At 43.7% G+C, this 12,816-nt stretch overlaps 1 protein-coding gene across 1 annotated transcript in view; it reads left to right on the top strand.

Annotated features, from left to right (window-relative positions):
• Nucleotides 1–12,816, top strand: part of SAP130 (Sin3A-associated protein, 130kDa) — an 86,780-nt gene that overhangs the window by 10,175 nt on the left and 63,789 nt on the right. The window contains exons 3-7 of the mRNA XM_011941689.1: nucleotides 409–644; nucleotides 1,871–2,029; nucleotides 3,504–3,615; nucleotides 5,165–5,289; nucleotides 7,680–7,804. Of these exons, the coding sequence (XP_011797079.1) occupies nucleotides 409–644; nucleotides 1,871–2,029; nucleotides 3,504–3,615; nucleotides 5,165–5,289; nucleotides 7,680–7,804 (757 nt within the window). The remainder of the gene's footprint in view (nucleotides 1–408; nucleotides 645–1,870; nucleotides 2,030–3,503; nucleotides 3,616–5,164; nucleotides 5,290–7,679; nucleotides 7,805–12,816) is intronic.

Raw genomic sequence — 12,816 nt, 5'->3', positions numbered from 1 at the left:
TTTTTTTGTGTTTTTTGTATTTTTAGTAGAGTTAGAGTTTTGCCATGTTGGCCAGATCTTTTTAATGTCAGGCTTTTATAACTTTTTAAGAAGATGTTTTAAATGAAATTGTCTTATATTCTGTATTGTACTTTTAACTATTTCAGCGCATTTTAGATGATTTTCAGGTAGTTTATTCATAAGGCTACAATATCCAGAATAAATTCTACATTCCACAGTTGTGGCTCTTCTGTGTGATGTCCATCAGGAGAATCCAGTGCCCAAATTGACCCTGTTAAGGAAAACATCACAAGGAAGTGGCCACTTTGTCAGTCCTGAAATTTAACTTCAGGTGCCACTCTTGTTTTGTGCCGCTATCTTACATTGGGAGACTGTGACATACTGTCTCACTTTTAATGTCTTTACTAGTTAATGATGAATCTGGTCGAGATTCTGAAGTCAGTGCCAGGGAGCACATGAGTTCCAGCAGCTCCCTCCAGTCCCGGGAGGAGAAGCAAGAGCCTGTTGTGGTAAGGCCCTATCCACAGGTGCAGATGTTGTCTACACACCATGCTGTCGCATCAGCCACACCTGTTGCAGTGACAGCCCCGCCAGCACACCTGACGCCAGCAGTGCCACTTTCATTTTCGGAGGGACTTATGAAGGTAATGGAGAGGGTTAAAACTTCACACTGAACCGGAGCTCAAGACTGGCTAATCTTTATAACAATTTGTACAAAATCTTAGGCTGTATCTTAGGATCATATTTCATTTTTTCTTAATGACCTATGAGTTCAGCACCTCTCTGTAACTCAGCCCTGATTTTCTGCAGTGCCTCGTCTTGTGCTGCTGGGCAGTTGGCATCACAGAATCTTTGCTGTTATCCATTTTGATACTGATATTATTCAACTTATGGGCATGTTAAGTTAGATAAGGGAACCCTCTTTTTTTTTTTTTTAAACCAGTCAGATTTAGCAGTGGGAGCTTAATGACACTAATTTTTTTTTTTTTTTTTTTGAGACGGAGTCTTTCTCTGTCATCCAGGCTGGAGTGCAGTGGTGCAATCTTTGCTCACTGCAACCTCCACCTCCAAGGTTCAAGCAGTTCTCCCGCCTCAGCCTCCCAAGTAGCTGGGATTACAGGCACACACCACCACCCCTGACTAATTTTTGTATTTTTAGTAGAGACGGGGTGTCACCATGTTGGCCAGGCTGGTCTCAAACTCCTGGCCTCAAGTATCTGCCCACCTTAGCTTCCCAGAGTGCTGGGATGACAGGTGTGAGCCACCGCGCCCGGCGCTTCCCAGAGTGCTGGGATGACAGGTGTGAGCCACCGCGCCCGGCTGACAGTGATGCTTCCCAGAGTGCTGGGATGACAGGTGTGAGCCACCACGCCCGGCTGACAGTGATGTTGTAAGTTCTGATAACCCAGTATCATGGGACCAACTGGAGTAGCACTCTTCCCTAAGGTCTGTTTTAGCAACTGGTTAATTTGGGGGTTTCTGAGACTATCGCCTGTGTGTTACCTGGGGGTTCTGTTTCAGTTACTGGGAGTTTTGTTCAATCCACCCAAACTTGGGAGGCGGCATCATGTAGAAGAAAGGGTGTGGGCTGTGAGCCATACAGCTCTGGGCTTTGTTCCCAGTTCTTCTTCTTACTGTGTGTGTGGCTTTGAGCAAGTCAGTTAGCCTTGCTTTGTATGTTTCTTTATCTGTGAAATAGAAATGCTAGTACTTCGATGGAAACACTGTGATGCTAATAGATAAAATGTATAAAGCTTATGGCATCTTTCTTGGCACTCTCCAGGTTTGATTTGTGTACTCTTAATTCTGGATTGAGACGCGTCACCAGTATGAGGCCATTGATATGTTTTGTGTGGTTTTCTGTTTGCAGCCGCCCCCGAAGCCTACCATGCCTAGCCGTCCCATTGCTCCTGCTCCACCTTCTACCCTGTCACTTCCCCCCAAGGTTCCAGGGCAGGTTACCGTTACCATGGAGAGTAGCATCCCTCAAGCTTCAGCCATTCCTGTGGCAACAATCAGTGGACAACAGGTTTTTCTTCCTTTTAATTTGCTGATTTTCAACTGAAATGCCAAACTATTGATCATGATTTATTGAATGCTAGCAGTACATTAGGTATGGTAATAAAAAAAGATTAAACACTCAGTGATACCCTCAAGGGAAGGTAGTAGGTTTGAGAGAGAAGGATAACTGTAGGGAGTAGAGGCCAGTATCCATAGTGGTCATTTAGCTAGAATTTGTTGAGCAGCTACTAGCTCAGTGTGATATATAAATCTGGATAAAACAGTCTGTGTCCTTGAGTCTGGAGTGTGGTTTGTGTTTGGTTGTAGCGTCAAGAACAGCCTCCCAGGGGTAGTGGTGGGCAGTGCTTCTCTGTGGTTTCTCTGAGGAGAGCAGATGTGCATCTTTTGGGGTACTGGTAGGTTACCTCAAGCAGCGCTCTAGTTGCAAACTTTTTTTTTTTTTTTTTTTTTTTTGAGAGGGGGCAGAGTGTTACGCTGTCACCCAGGCTGGAGTGTAGTGGTGCGATCTTGGCTCACTGCAACCTCCACATCCCGTGTTCAAGCCATTCTCTTGTCTCAGCCTCCCTAGTAGCTGAGATTACAAGTGTGCGCCACCACGCCTGGCTAGTTTTTTTATTTTAATAGAGACGATTTCACCATGTTGGCCAGGCTGCTCTCCAACTCCTGACCTCAAATGATCCGCCCGCCGTGGCCTCCCAAAGTGCTAGGGTTACAGGCATGAGCCACTGCACCTGGCCTTAGTTGCGAACATTTATTTTGAAGTCTTCTGTTTTAAGGTTTTTTTGTGAAATTTTGCTATCCTATTCTGCTGTGTACTTGATTAATTAAATATTTAAAATTTTTACCTAGGGAAAAAAACTAAATCTAAAAACTTTCCCTTCACGTTTTCAAGAAAAATGTATATTCCAAAGAGGTATACTGTGTTTTTCCTTTTGTCATACTGCTGAGTACTCTCAGAAGTACCAGAACCCTTAGCTGAGAAGCACTGTTCTCTGTGGTTTGGGAGAATGTGAGTAAGGGACATTTCAGGGTTGAGCTGAAGAACTGGTAGGGGAGCACCTGTTGGATGCTAACTGACATTTACTTAGAAACTTCAAAGCTTAAAGAATGGATGGATGCAGTGGTATGTAAAGGAAATTGTGAGAATGGGAAAAAATAAGCATTTGGCCAGGACAGAAAAAACAAGTGTGAAAGGTAATATCACAGATGAGAGTTTCTAAAAGTAGATATCAAAGGATGTTATCTGTTATTATTTGGGCCTGCAGCAGTTGTGGGGTCCTCATACTTCTCACATGCCTGTTAGCACAGTTCATTATACTGTATGGCATGTAGAAGTAGCTCAAGCTAAATGTCCTTAGCCCTTTCCCTTGGGATACTCACTATCTAAAAGAAAAAACCTGACCCACATTTGGAGGCAGGTGACTTCCTAGAGGCAATGGCTAAGACCAAACATGTGAAAATAACATTCTATCCTCTTTCAGGGCCATCCCAGTAACCTGCACCACATCATGACTACAAACGTGCAGATGTCTATCATCCGCAGCAATGCTCCTGGGCCCCCTCTTCACATTGGAGCTTCTCATTTACCTCGAGGTAACGACTTGCAAGTTTTGTTCAAACTCTCAAAATGCAGTAGCAGATATACATTTGGTAAAATATATAACAGAATGTATCTAGAATCAGCTTGTTAAAGTTGCAGGACAACAGTCTGCAGAATCGTGAACCAAATAAACCTCTTTTATTTAAAAAGAAAAAAAGGTCAGGTGCTGTGGTTCATGTCTATAAACCCAACACTTTGGGAGGCTGAGGTGGTGGGTTCACTTGAGTTCGGGAGTTCGAGACCAGCCTGGGCAACATGGCAAAACCCTGTCTCTGCAAAGATACAAAAAATTAGCCAGGTGTGGTGGCATGTGTCAGCAGGCCCAGCTATCAGGAGGCCGAGATGGAAGGATGGCTTGAGCCTGGGAGGCAGAGGTTGAAATAAGTTGAGATTGCGCCGCTGCATTCCAGCCTGGGTGACAGAGCGAGAACCTGTCTCAAAAAAAGAAAAAAAAAATTGTAAGACCGTGGAATAAACTTAGAGCAATCCATGTTTTTAGCATGGTTTAATATGTGCTTATTATAGTTACATTACAAGTGTGTATACTGAGGCAATTAAAATGTTTAATATGGTCTAAAATTGTCCTTTATAGTGAGGAACTCCCCAAGCTTTGATAATTTCAACATGGTCTTTATTATTATTAGACTGCTTATCTGCAACGTGGTCTTCATTTTTAATACATAAGTCACAAATACTAATACTGAATATTTTTTAAGTTCAAAGATGATCTTTACCGAGTTTTTTAACTTACGTAACAATAAGATGATGATGATAGTTATTTTTTGAGACGGGGTCTCACTGTGTTACCCAGGCTGGTTTCAAACTTCTTGGGCACAAGCGATCTTCCCGCTTTAGCCTCCTGAGTGGCTGGGACTACAGGTGTGAGCCACCACACTGGCTAAGAGTAATTTATTTTTACACTTAAGTTCTAGTAGGTTGTGAGGTAATAAATGAGTTTTGACTAGAAAATTTTACCTTTTATTGGAGATTGTGAAACAGTTGGAGATTGTTGGCAAAATCAAGTTAGCACACGTAAGACCAGGTTTGCTTGGTTATAGCATAACTCAGTGTTTCTCCAAATGTGGTCCACAGACCCACAGGGGGTCTGCTGGGTGAAAACTGCAGGGTTAGGGTTAGGGTTGAAGTTAGAGTTCATAATGTGTCCGTTTTGCAATGTTGACGTCTGCTCTAATGGAACAAAGACAGGGGAAGGCAAAGTACCCGAGCCCTCGTCAGAGCTGAGGCAGTGGCATCACACTGCTGTTCGCTGCGTGCTTTACCACTGTGCACACTTGCAGTTACCAGAAACAAAAAGCAGCAGCTACTGTCACTTAAGAGCGTCTGTGAAGAGGCAATATAAATTATTAAATCTTTTGAATAAAGATTCTTTGTGATGTTTTGTTTTCTCTGTGATGAAATGGGAAGTATACATACCGTACTTCAGCTCCATACTGATTTACTATCTGAGTTTTAGGAAATATATTGATTACTTTCCTAGGGAGTATAACTAGAATAAATATAATAAACACTTTTGTTTTTCAGGTGCAGCTGCTGCTGCCGTAATGTCCAGTTCTAAAGTAACCACAGTCCTGAGGCCGACCTCGCAGCTGCCAAATGCTGCTACTGCTCAGCCAGCAGTGCAGCACATCATTCACCAACCAATCCAGGCACGTCGGAGCCCGGGGTGCATGAAGGGCTGCATGGGAGTTAATCACTCCGCTAGGCACTAGGCACTAGGCACATCCTTGACCTCAGGGACTTCCCATCGACTTGCCAAGACATAGGGAAGTCTGAAAGATGCACAGTATCATGTGGCAAGCTGTAAGAACGCAAAGGAGAGGTGGCGGGAAGGCTTCCTGTTGGAAAGGCTGTGCTAATGAGGAATCAGAGAAGTGAAGAGGAAGTGAAGGGGGAGATGAACAGCGGCAAGGAGGGAGTGATGGTTATAGACAGCAGGTAGTAAAGGCTGGCTAGGATTGAGGGATTTTGATTTGGATTGGGGGGATCTGTGGACTCCTAAAAGTTATGCATATTTGTATGTTTGTTCCAAGAGCATGGTCCATGCCATTCAGCTTTTTGTTTAAGGAAATCTATGGCTTCATTACTACTGAAGTATAATATATTTGCAGGAAATATAGTATCTATAGTTTGGGTTCTCTAGGATATGGAATATAAACTAGACTTTTTATATACAGTAGAGAGCCACTGCGTTTTTTTGTTTGTTTTTGTTTTTTTGAGACAGAGTCTCACTCTGTTGCCCAGGCTGAAGTGCAGTGGTACGATCCCAGCTCACTGCAACCTCCGCTTCCTGGGTTCAAGTGATTCTCCTGCCTTAGCCTTGCAAGTACTTGGGACTACAGGTGTATACCACCATGCCCGGCTAATTTTTATACTTTTAGTAGAGACAGGGTTTCACCCTGTTGACTAGGCTGGTCTCAAACTCCTGACCTCAAGTGATCTGCCTGCCTCAGCCTCCCAAAGTGCTAGGATTACAGGCGTGAGCCACTGTGCCTGGCCAAAAATAATTTTTTTTTTTAAACACAATTGCTTTGTGTATCATTGAAGTAATATTGTTGAAAGATGAGATTAGGCCGGACACAGTGGCTCATGCCTGTAATCCCAGTATTTTGGGAGGCCAAGGCGGGTGGGTTGTCTGAGATCAGGAGTTTGAGACCACCTTGGACAACATGGTAAAACCCCATCTCTACTAAAATGTCAAAAAATTAGCCGGGCATGGTGGCACGCGCCTGTAATCCTGGCTACCTGGGAGGCTGAGGTGGGAGAACCGCTTGAGTCTGAGAGGCAGAGATTGCAGTGAGCCAAGATCATGCCACTGCATTCCATCTGGGGCGACAGAGTGAGACTCCAATCTCACAAAAAAGAAGAAAGATAAGATGAATCTAGCTGAATCACATACAGGAGGTCTGTTCCCTTAAGCACTTTGAGGGGAGAGACACATGTATGAAACAACTGGGTTTAAGATAATAAGGAAGAGTCTTGATTGTGACACTGGGTAATATCTGTCTAGCCTGCAGCTTTCAAGATAAAATAAAAGACCTTTCTGGTCAGGAAAACAGAGTCGGAGGAGTATTAGGCATCTAGTAGTATACGTGATACATATGAAGAGATAGAGGGAGACGAGAACCAAGACCAGGAGCTCCCGAGTGAGGAAGCTGGTGCTGTAGCCTTAGTGTAAGACACGCACCTGCACTTGGTAGGAGCAGCAGGTAAAAGGGCTGCAGACGAAAAGCAAGGATGAGGAATGGGCAGAGCTCGGCCATTTAGATGCATGTTTCAGGGTTAAGAGCAAGGGAAGAATCAGAACTCAGGTGATTCGAAGAATAATGGTGGATACGTGGATGAAGCCCAGTGTGGAGCTCGTTTTTCAGAGGAAGATTTCACACATAAGTGTGGTAAGGGCACTCTGTCCATGTGAAAACGTCCAGAAAGCATGTGGGTACCCTGAACCATTACCTAGAAAAGAATACTGTTACTCTGAGTTGTCCTTGTACTTGATAATGTAGATGGCCTGAGAGCCAACAGCTCTATTCAGCAACTGAGTAGGCCCTCTGTGGAGGTGCTGGGTTGGATGGCAGCATAAGATGTGTACACCAGGACCAACAACAGACCTGTGGCAACTCTAGATTGAAGGGTGAGGTCCCAGTGGTACCAATAGTAGGGCAGAATTTTGACTCCATTCACATTTGCACGGGAGGGACTCATGTACTGTTCAATCAAAATGAGATTTTTTTTTTCCCAAAACATTTGTCAATGTTGTCTTAATAAGGGATCACCTGACCTCAGGTGATCCGCCCACCTCACTGTCCCAAAGTGCTGGGAATTACAGGTGTGAGCCACCGCGCCTGGCCTGGCTCTTGGTCTTATAACAACCTATCTGAAAAGAGAATTCCTTAATTGGAATGGTGAGAATTTATTTTTACTTGGGCAGAAACATACTTATCTGTAGGCTCAAGTTTCAAATTACACATTTAGTATTTGGCTTCCTATATTTTATTTTATTTTTGTTTTAAATGAACTGTTTTTTCTCTTTTGGTAGTCTCGGCCACCTGTGACCACCTCCAATGCCATCCCTCCTGCTGTGGTAGCAACCGTCTCAGCCACCAGAGCTCAGTCTCCAGTCATCACTACGACAGCGGCACATGCTACTGACTCAGCACTTAGGTATACACGGGGAGGATGAAGCTTGAACCTTCCTGCCTCCTCCACTCTTTTTTCTTTCATTCCTTCATTTCAGTGACTATTTATTGAGTGGCTTTTTCTTTAATGAGCTATGTAGTGTTCTAAATCCTGGGGCTAAAGCTGTGAACAAAGAAATTCCTGCCCACACAGAGCTTCTGTTTTTAGGAGCTGGAGACACAATAAATATGTAGGTTTTTAGATGGTGAAAAGTGCTTTGGAAAAAATAAGGGTAAAAGGGATTGGGAGTGACAGGGTGGGTGGTGCAGGGGACTTACAGTTTCATGTAATGTGGTCGGAGAGAGCTTTGTTGATAATACATTTGAGTAGAAAATGAAAAGATACAATGAAGTGAGTGAGCTATGTAGTTATCTGAGAGGAGTATTCTAGGCAGTGGAATACTAGTAAGTGCAAAGGCTCCGAGACAGGATTCTGTTTGCCACTTGCAAGGAGCACCAATGAGGCCAAAGTGGCAAGAGTTAGGTTGGGGGAGGTAGCAGGGTCTCCAGATCACATAGGCCCTTAGGAGCCACGCTAAGGACGTGAACTCGGCTGGGGCATGATGGAAAGCCTTAGCAGAATTTTCAGCAGAGCAATGCAATGATCTGAAGTTTCATTTGGTTCAACCTGGTTGCTGGATAGAATAGGCTATGGAGAGGCCAAGTTAGAAGCAGAGGTTGTGTAGAAGGGTATAGCCAGCATGTGGGAGAGATGAAGATGGATGTAGAAAGACATGGTTAGATTCTGGGTAGATTATTATTATTTTTTGGAGGGAGGGTCTCGCTCTGTCACCCAGGCTGGAGTACAGTGGCATGATCATGGCTCACTGCAGCCTCAAACTCTCAGGCTCAAGTGATCCTCTTGCCTCAGCCTCCCAAGTAGCTGGAACTCCAGATGTGCACCACCATGCCTAACTAATTTTTTTATTTTCTTGTAGAGACAGGTTCTCTCACTTTGTTGCCCAGATTGGTCACGAACTCCTGGGCTCAAGTGATCCTCCTGTCTCCATAAGTGCTGGGATTACAGCATGAGCCACCATGCCTGGCCCTGGGTAGATTTTGAAGGCTAGAGTCAGGCAGATTTCTGAGGAATCACTGGAGCAGGGGGCGGGGGCATGGGAGTGTGAGAAGGAGAGGAGTCAGGATTATTTATTTGACAGTACTAGTTGGCCTATACACCTAACAGGGTGGAGGAGAGTGGGATTTTTGGGAAAGGAGTTTTATACTTTGATTTTAGGCATTTTAAGGTTGTGATGGCAAGATATAGTGGCTCGTGCATGTAATCTCAGCACTTTGGGAGATTGAGGCAGGAGGATCACTGGAGTCTAGGAGTTTGAGACCAGTCTGGGCAACATAGGGAGATCCCATCTCTATAAAAAATAAGAAAGTAGCCAGGCATGGTGGTGTGTACCTGTGGTCCCAGCTACACGGGAAGCTGAGGTGGGAGGATCACTTAAGCCCTGGAGGTTGAGTCTATAGCAAGCTGTGATCATGTCACTGCATTCCAGCTGGGGCAACAGAGCGAGACCCCATCTCCACCAAAAAAAAAAAAAAAAAGGAAAAGGATTTAGGCTGGGTACAGTGGCTTGTGCCTGTAACCCTGGTCCTCTTGGAGGCCAAGGTGGGAGAATCACTTGAGGCCAGGAGTTCAAGACCAGCCTCAGCAACATACCAGTATCCTATTTCAACAAATTAAAAAAAAAAAAAAAAGATAAGCGTGGTGGCATGTACCTCTAGCCCTAGGTACTTGGAGGCTGAGGTGGGAGGATCGTATGACCACAGGAGTTTGAGACCACGTGAGCTATGATTGTGCCACTACTCTCTAGCCTGGGCGACAGAGCAAGATCCTGTCTCTAAAAAAAAAAGAAGCAAAACAGATTTGCAGAGCCATACAGAAATAAAGTCTGGTTGGTGAGGGATGATCTTAAAGGCTTTTTGTGAGTGACACCATCAGGGATGACATCATGCTGCTTTTCCTCATGATCTCCAAGTCACATTACAGGGAGGTTTGGGAGGGCCGTTGATTCTTGCCGTGGGTTGTATTGAGGAAAGGGAGTCTTTGGCAATAGCGCAGACAAGAAGGGATTCATTGAATCAAAGCAAGGATAGTAGGTGGGAGAGAGGAGCCGTTAGAAGCTAGGGAGGCACCACTGGGACCTGTCAGCTGGAAGCTGGGCAGAGTGGTGAGGAAGAAAGAGGAATTGGAGATGCCTCTTTGGTTTCCTCCTTACTTGTCCTAGTAAAAATGAAAAGGAAAACAAGGGAAGGAAAGCAGGTTTTAGAAAAGATTGAACTTTGGGATACTGAGTTTATCTGTGGAACAACCAAGTGGCTGTTGTCAGTATGTGGTTGAAGAGGTGTCTGTACTAGAGATAATGGGTTTAGGAGTGATCAATGCGTGGGCCACAATGAAAGCCTTCAGGTGTCTATCCAAGGGTACTAGAGGGTGAGAAGAGAACCTAGAACAGAATTCTGAAGAAAATTATATTTAAATGAACAACAATGCTTGGAACTTATCTTTAGCCATTAGCTCTATTATTTACTTGTGTGACATTAAGCAGGTTTTCAATTCCCCTAATCCTTTGTTCTCTCTTCAATAAAAGGGATACTTTACTTTGTGGCAGTTATTAATAAATGTGTTACCTGATACAAAGAGACAGAACCACCCAACATAAAATAGATTACTTGTTGCTCATTTTAACTTTATGAAAGTTAATATATTAGGTGGTTTGAGGAAATTCACAAGGTATAAATGGATATACAGTCATCTCTATCTATGGGGTCTTGGCTCCAGGAGCCCCTGCAGATGCCGAAATCCAAGGATGCTCAAGTTCCTTCATATAAAGTAGCATAGTATTTGCATATAACCTACACACCTCCTCCCATGTACTCTAAATCATCTCCAGGTTACTTAGAGTGCCTATTATGGTGCCTACACATCACTTCATTCATGTGGATTCTGTGTAGCACTCGGTGCTCAGCTAATTCAAGTTTTGCTTTTTGGAATTTGGGGAAATTGTTTTCCCCTTGAATATTTTCAGTCCATGCTTGGTTGAATACATAGATGTGGCACCTATGGATACTGAGGGCCAACTGTATGATGAAAACTAGGGGTAGGCTTTTGATTTTTATTTTTTGGCTTTTTATTTTTAATCATATTGTCACAATATCTTTTCCATTGTGTTGAATGTTTTAGTGAAAAACTGGATATTGAATTTTGTTGAATGCATTTTTAGCATTCACTCATATAACACTAGCAATATACTGCAAGTAGTGAGTTAGACAAAAACCCTAATCAGATGGTTTTTCTGTTTATATCTACAATTACAATAAATTCCTAATGTCTCACTTTTTTTGAATTCTGCAGATAGAAATTTTTCAACAGACCAATTTCCATAGAAGAAATAGAAAAAATTTTAAGCACTATCTCTCACAGAAGCACCAGATCCAGCTGGTTTCATAGAATTCTTTTTTGAGACAAGGTCTTGCTCTGCCAGCCAGGTTGGAGAACAGTGGCTCAGTCACGGCTCACTGCAGCCTCAACCTCCCAGGCCCAAGTGATCCTTCTACCTCAGCCTCCCAAAGCTGCGACTACAGGCACGTGCCTCCGTGCACCATGCCTGGCAAATTTTAAAATGTTTTGTAGAGACAGGGTCTCCCTATGTTGCCCAGGCTGGTATCAAACTCCTGGGCTCAAGCGATCCACCTGTCTCGGCCTCCCAAAGTGCTGGGATTACAATTGTGAGCCACCACACCCAGCCTTGGTTTCATAGAATTCTACCAAACCTTCAAAGGGCCAGATAAACCAGCATAAAGAAATTGGTTCAAGGTATAGACAAAATAGTAAACTTCCAGAAAAATAAAAGTCATATCTTAATTTTTCTGCTAAATACATTCAGTCTGTCAGTTCTTTGACCTTTGTCTTTTCAGTCATTACTTGGTTGAAAGAAATTTCTTTCCTATCACTTTCTTCAAAAAGGGCATATCTTAAAGCACCAATATTTTGAAATTTTACGTGCTGAGAATCATTTCCCATTTATACTTAGGCAATAGTTTGGCTGATTAAGTGTTTATTGTTTCTATATTCTTTCCATGACTACTTGATGGGTAGTTTTTCCTGTGTCTTCTAGATCTAGATGTTACTGCACAGAGTCTGGTTTTTTTTTTTTTAACCCCTTACAAAGGCCTTAGTCTTTTTGCCTCATTGCCTGATTCTTTTCGTTGAATATCAGCAAATTTAATGGCATTTCTTTTGTAATGACCATTATTTATGGTTTTGTTCTAAACATAGTGTGCCTTTTCAATCTGTAGCATAAAACTGTATCTATTGGCTGGGTGCCGTGGCTTGTGTCTGTAATCCCAGCACTCTGGGAGGCTGAGGCAGGCAGATCACTTGAGGTCCGGAGTTTGAGATCAACCTGGCCAGCATGGTGAAACTTTGTCAGCTGGGCATGGGGCCGGACGCCTTTAATCCCAGCTACTTGGAAGGCTGAGGCGGGAGAATCACTTGAACCCAGGAGGCAGAGGTTGCAGTGAGCCAAGATCGCGCCACTGCACTCCAACCTGGGCAACAGAGCGAGACACAGTCTCAAAAAAAAAAAAGAAAGAAAAAAGAAAAGAAAAACTGTAATTATGAACAGTTTTTGTGAGTCATATCTTTTTTTTTTTTCTTTTGGGACCTAGTCTTGCTCTGTTGTCCAGGCTGGAGTGCAGTGGCGCAGTCTTGGCTCACTACAATCTCCGCTCCCCGGGTTCAAGCGATTCTTCCACCTCGGCCTCCCGAGTAGCTGGGATTACAGGCACCCACCACCACCCCCGGCTAATTTTTGTATTTTTGGTAGAGACGGGGGTTTGCCATGTTGGCCAGGCTGGTCTCGAACTCTTGACCTCAGGTGATTCGCACGCCTCAGCCTCCCAAAGTGTTGGGATTACAGGCGATTCCTAAGTGTTGAATCTTTTTGCACTCCTATGTAATTTTTTTAACTGTTCCCTTTAATG

The sequence above is a fragment of the Colobus angolensis genome, unplaced genomic scaffold (assembly GCF_000951035.1).
Source record: "Colobus angolensis palliatus isolate OR3802 unplaced genomic scaffold, Cang.pa_1.0 Scaffold20, whole genome shotgun sequence".
In the NCBI taxonomy this organism is placed as follows: domain Eukaryota; kingdom Metazoa; phylum Chordata; class Mammalia; order Primates; family Cercopithecidae; genus Colobus; species Colobus angolensis.
This window is presented reverse-complemented; position numbering and strand designations above follow the sequence as displayed.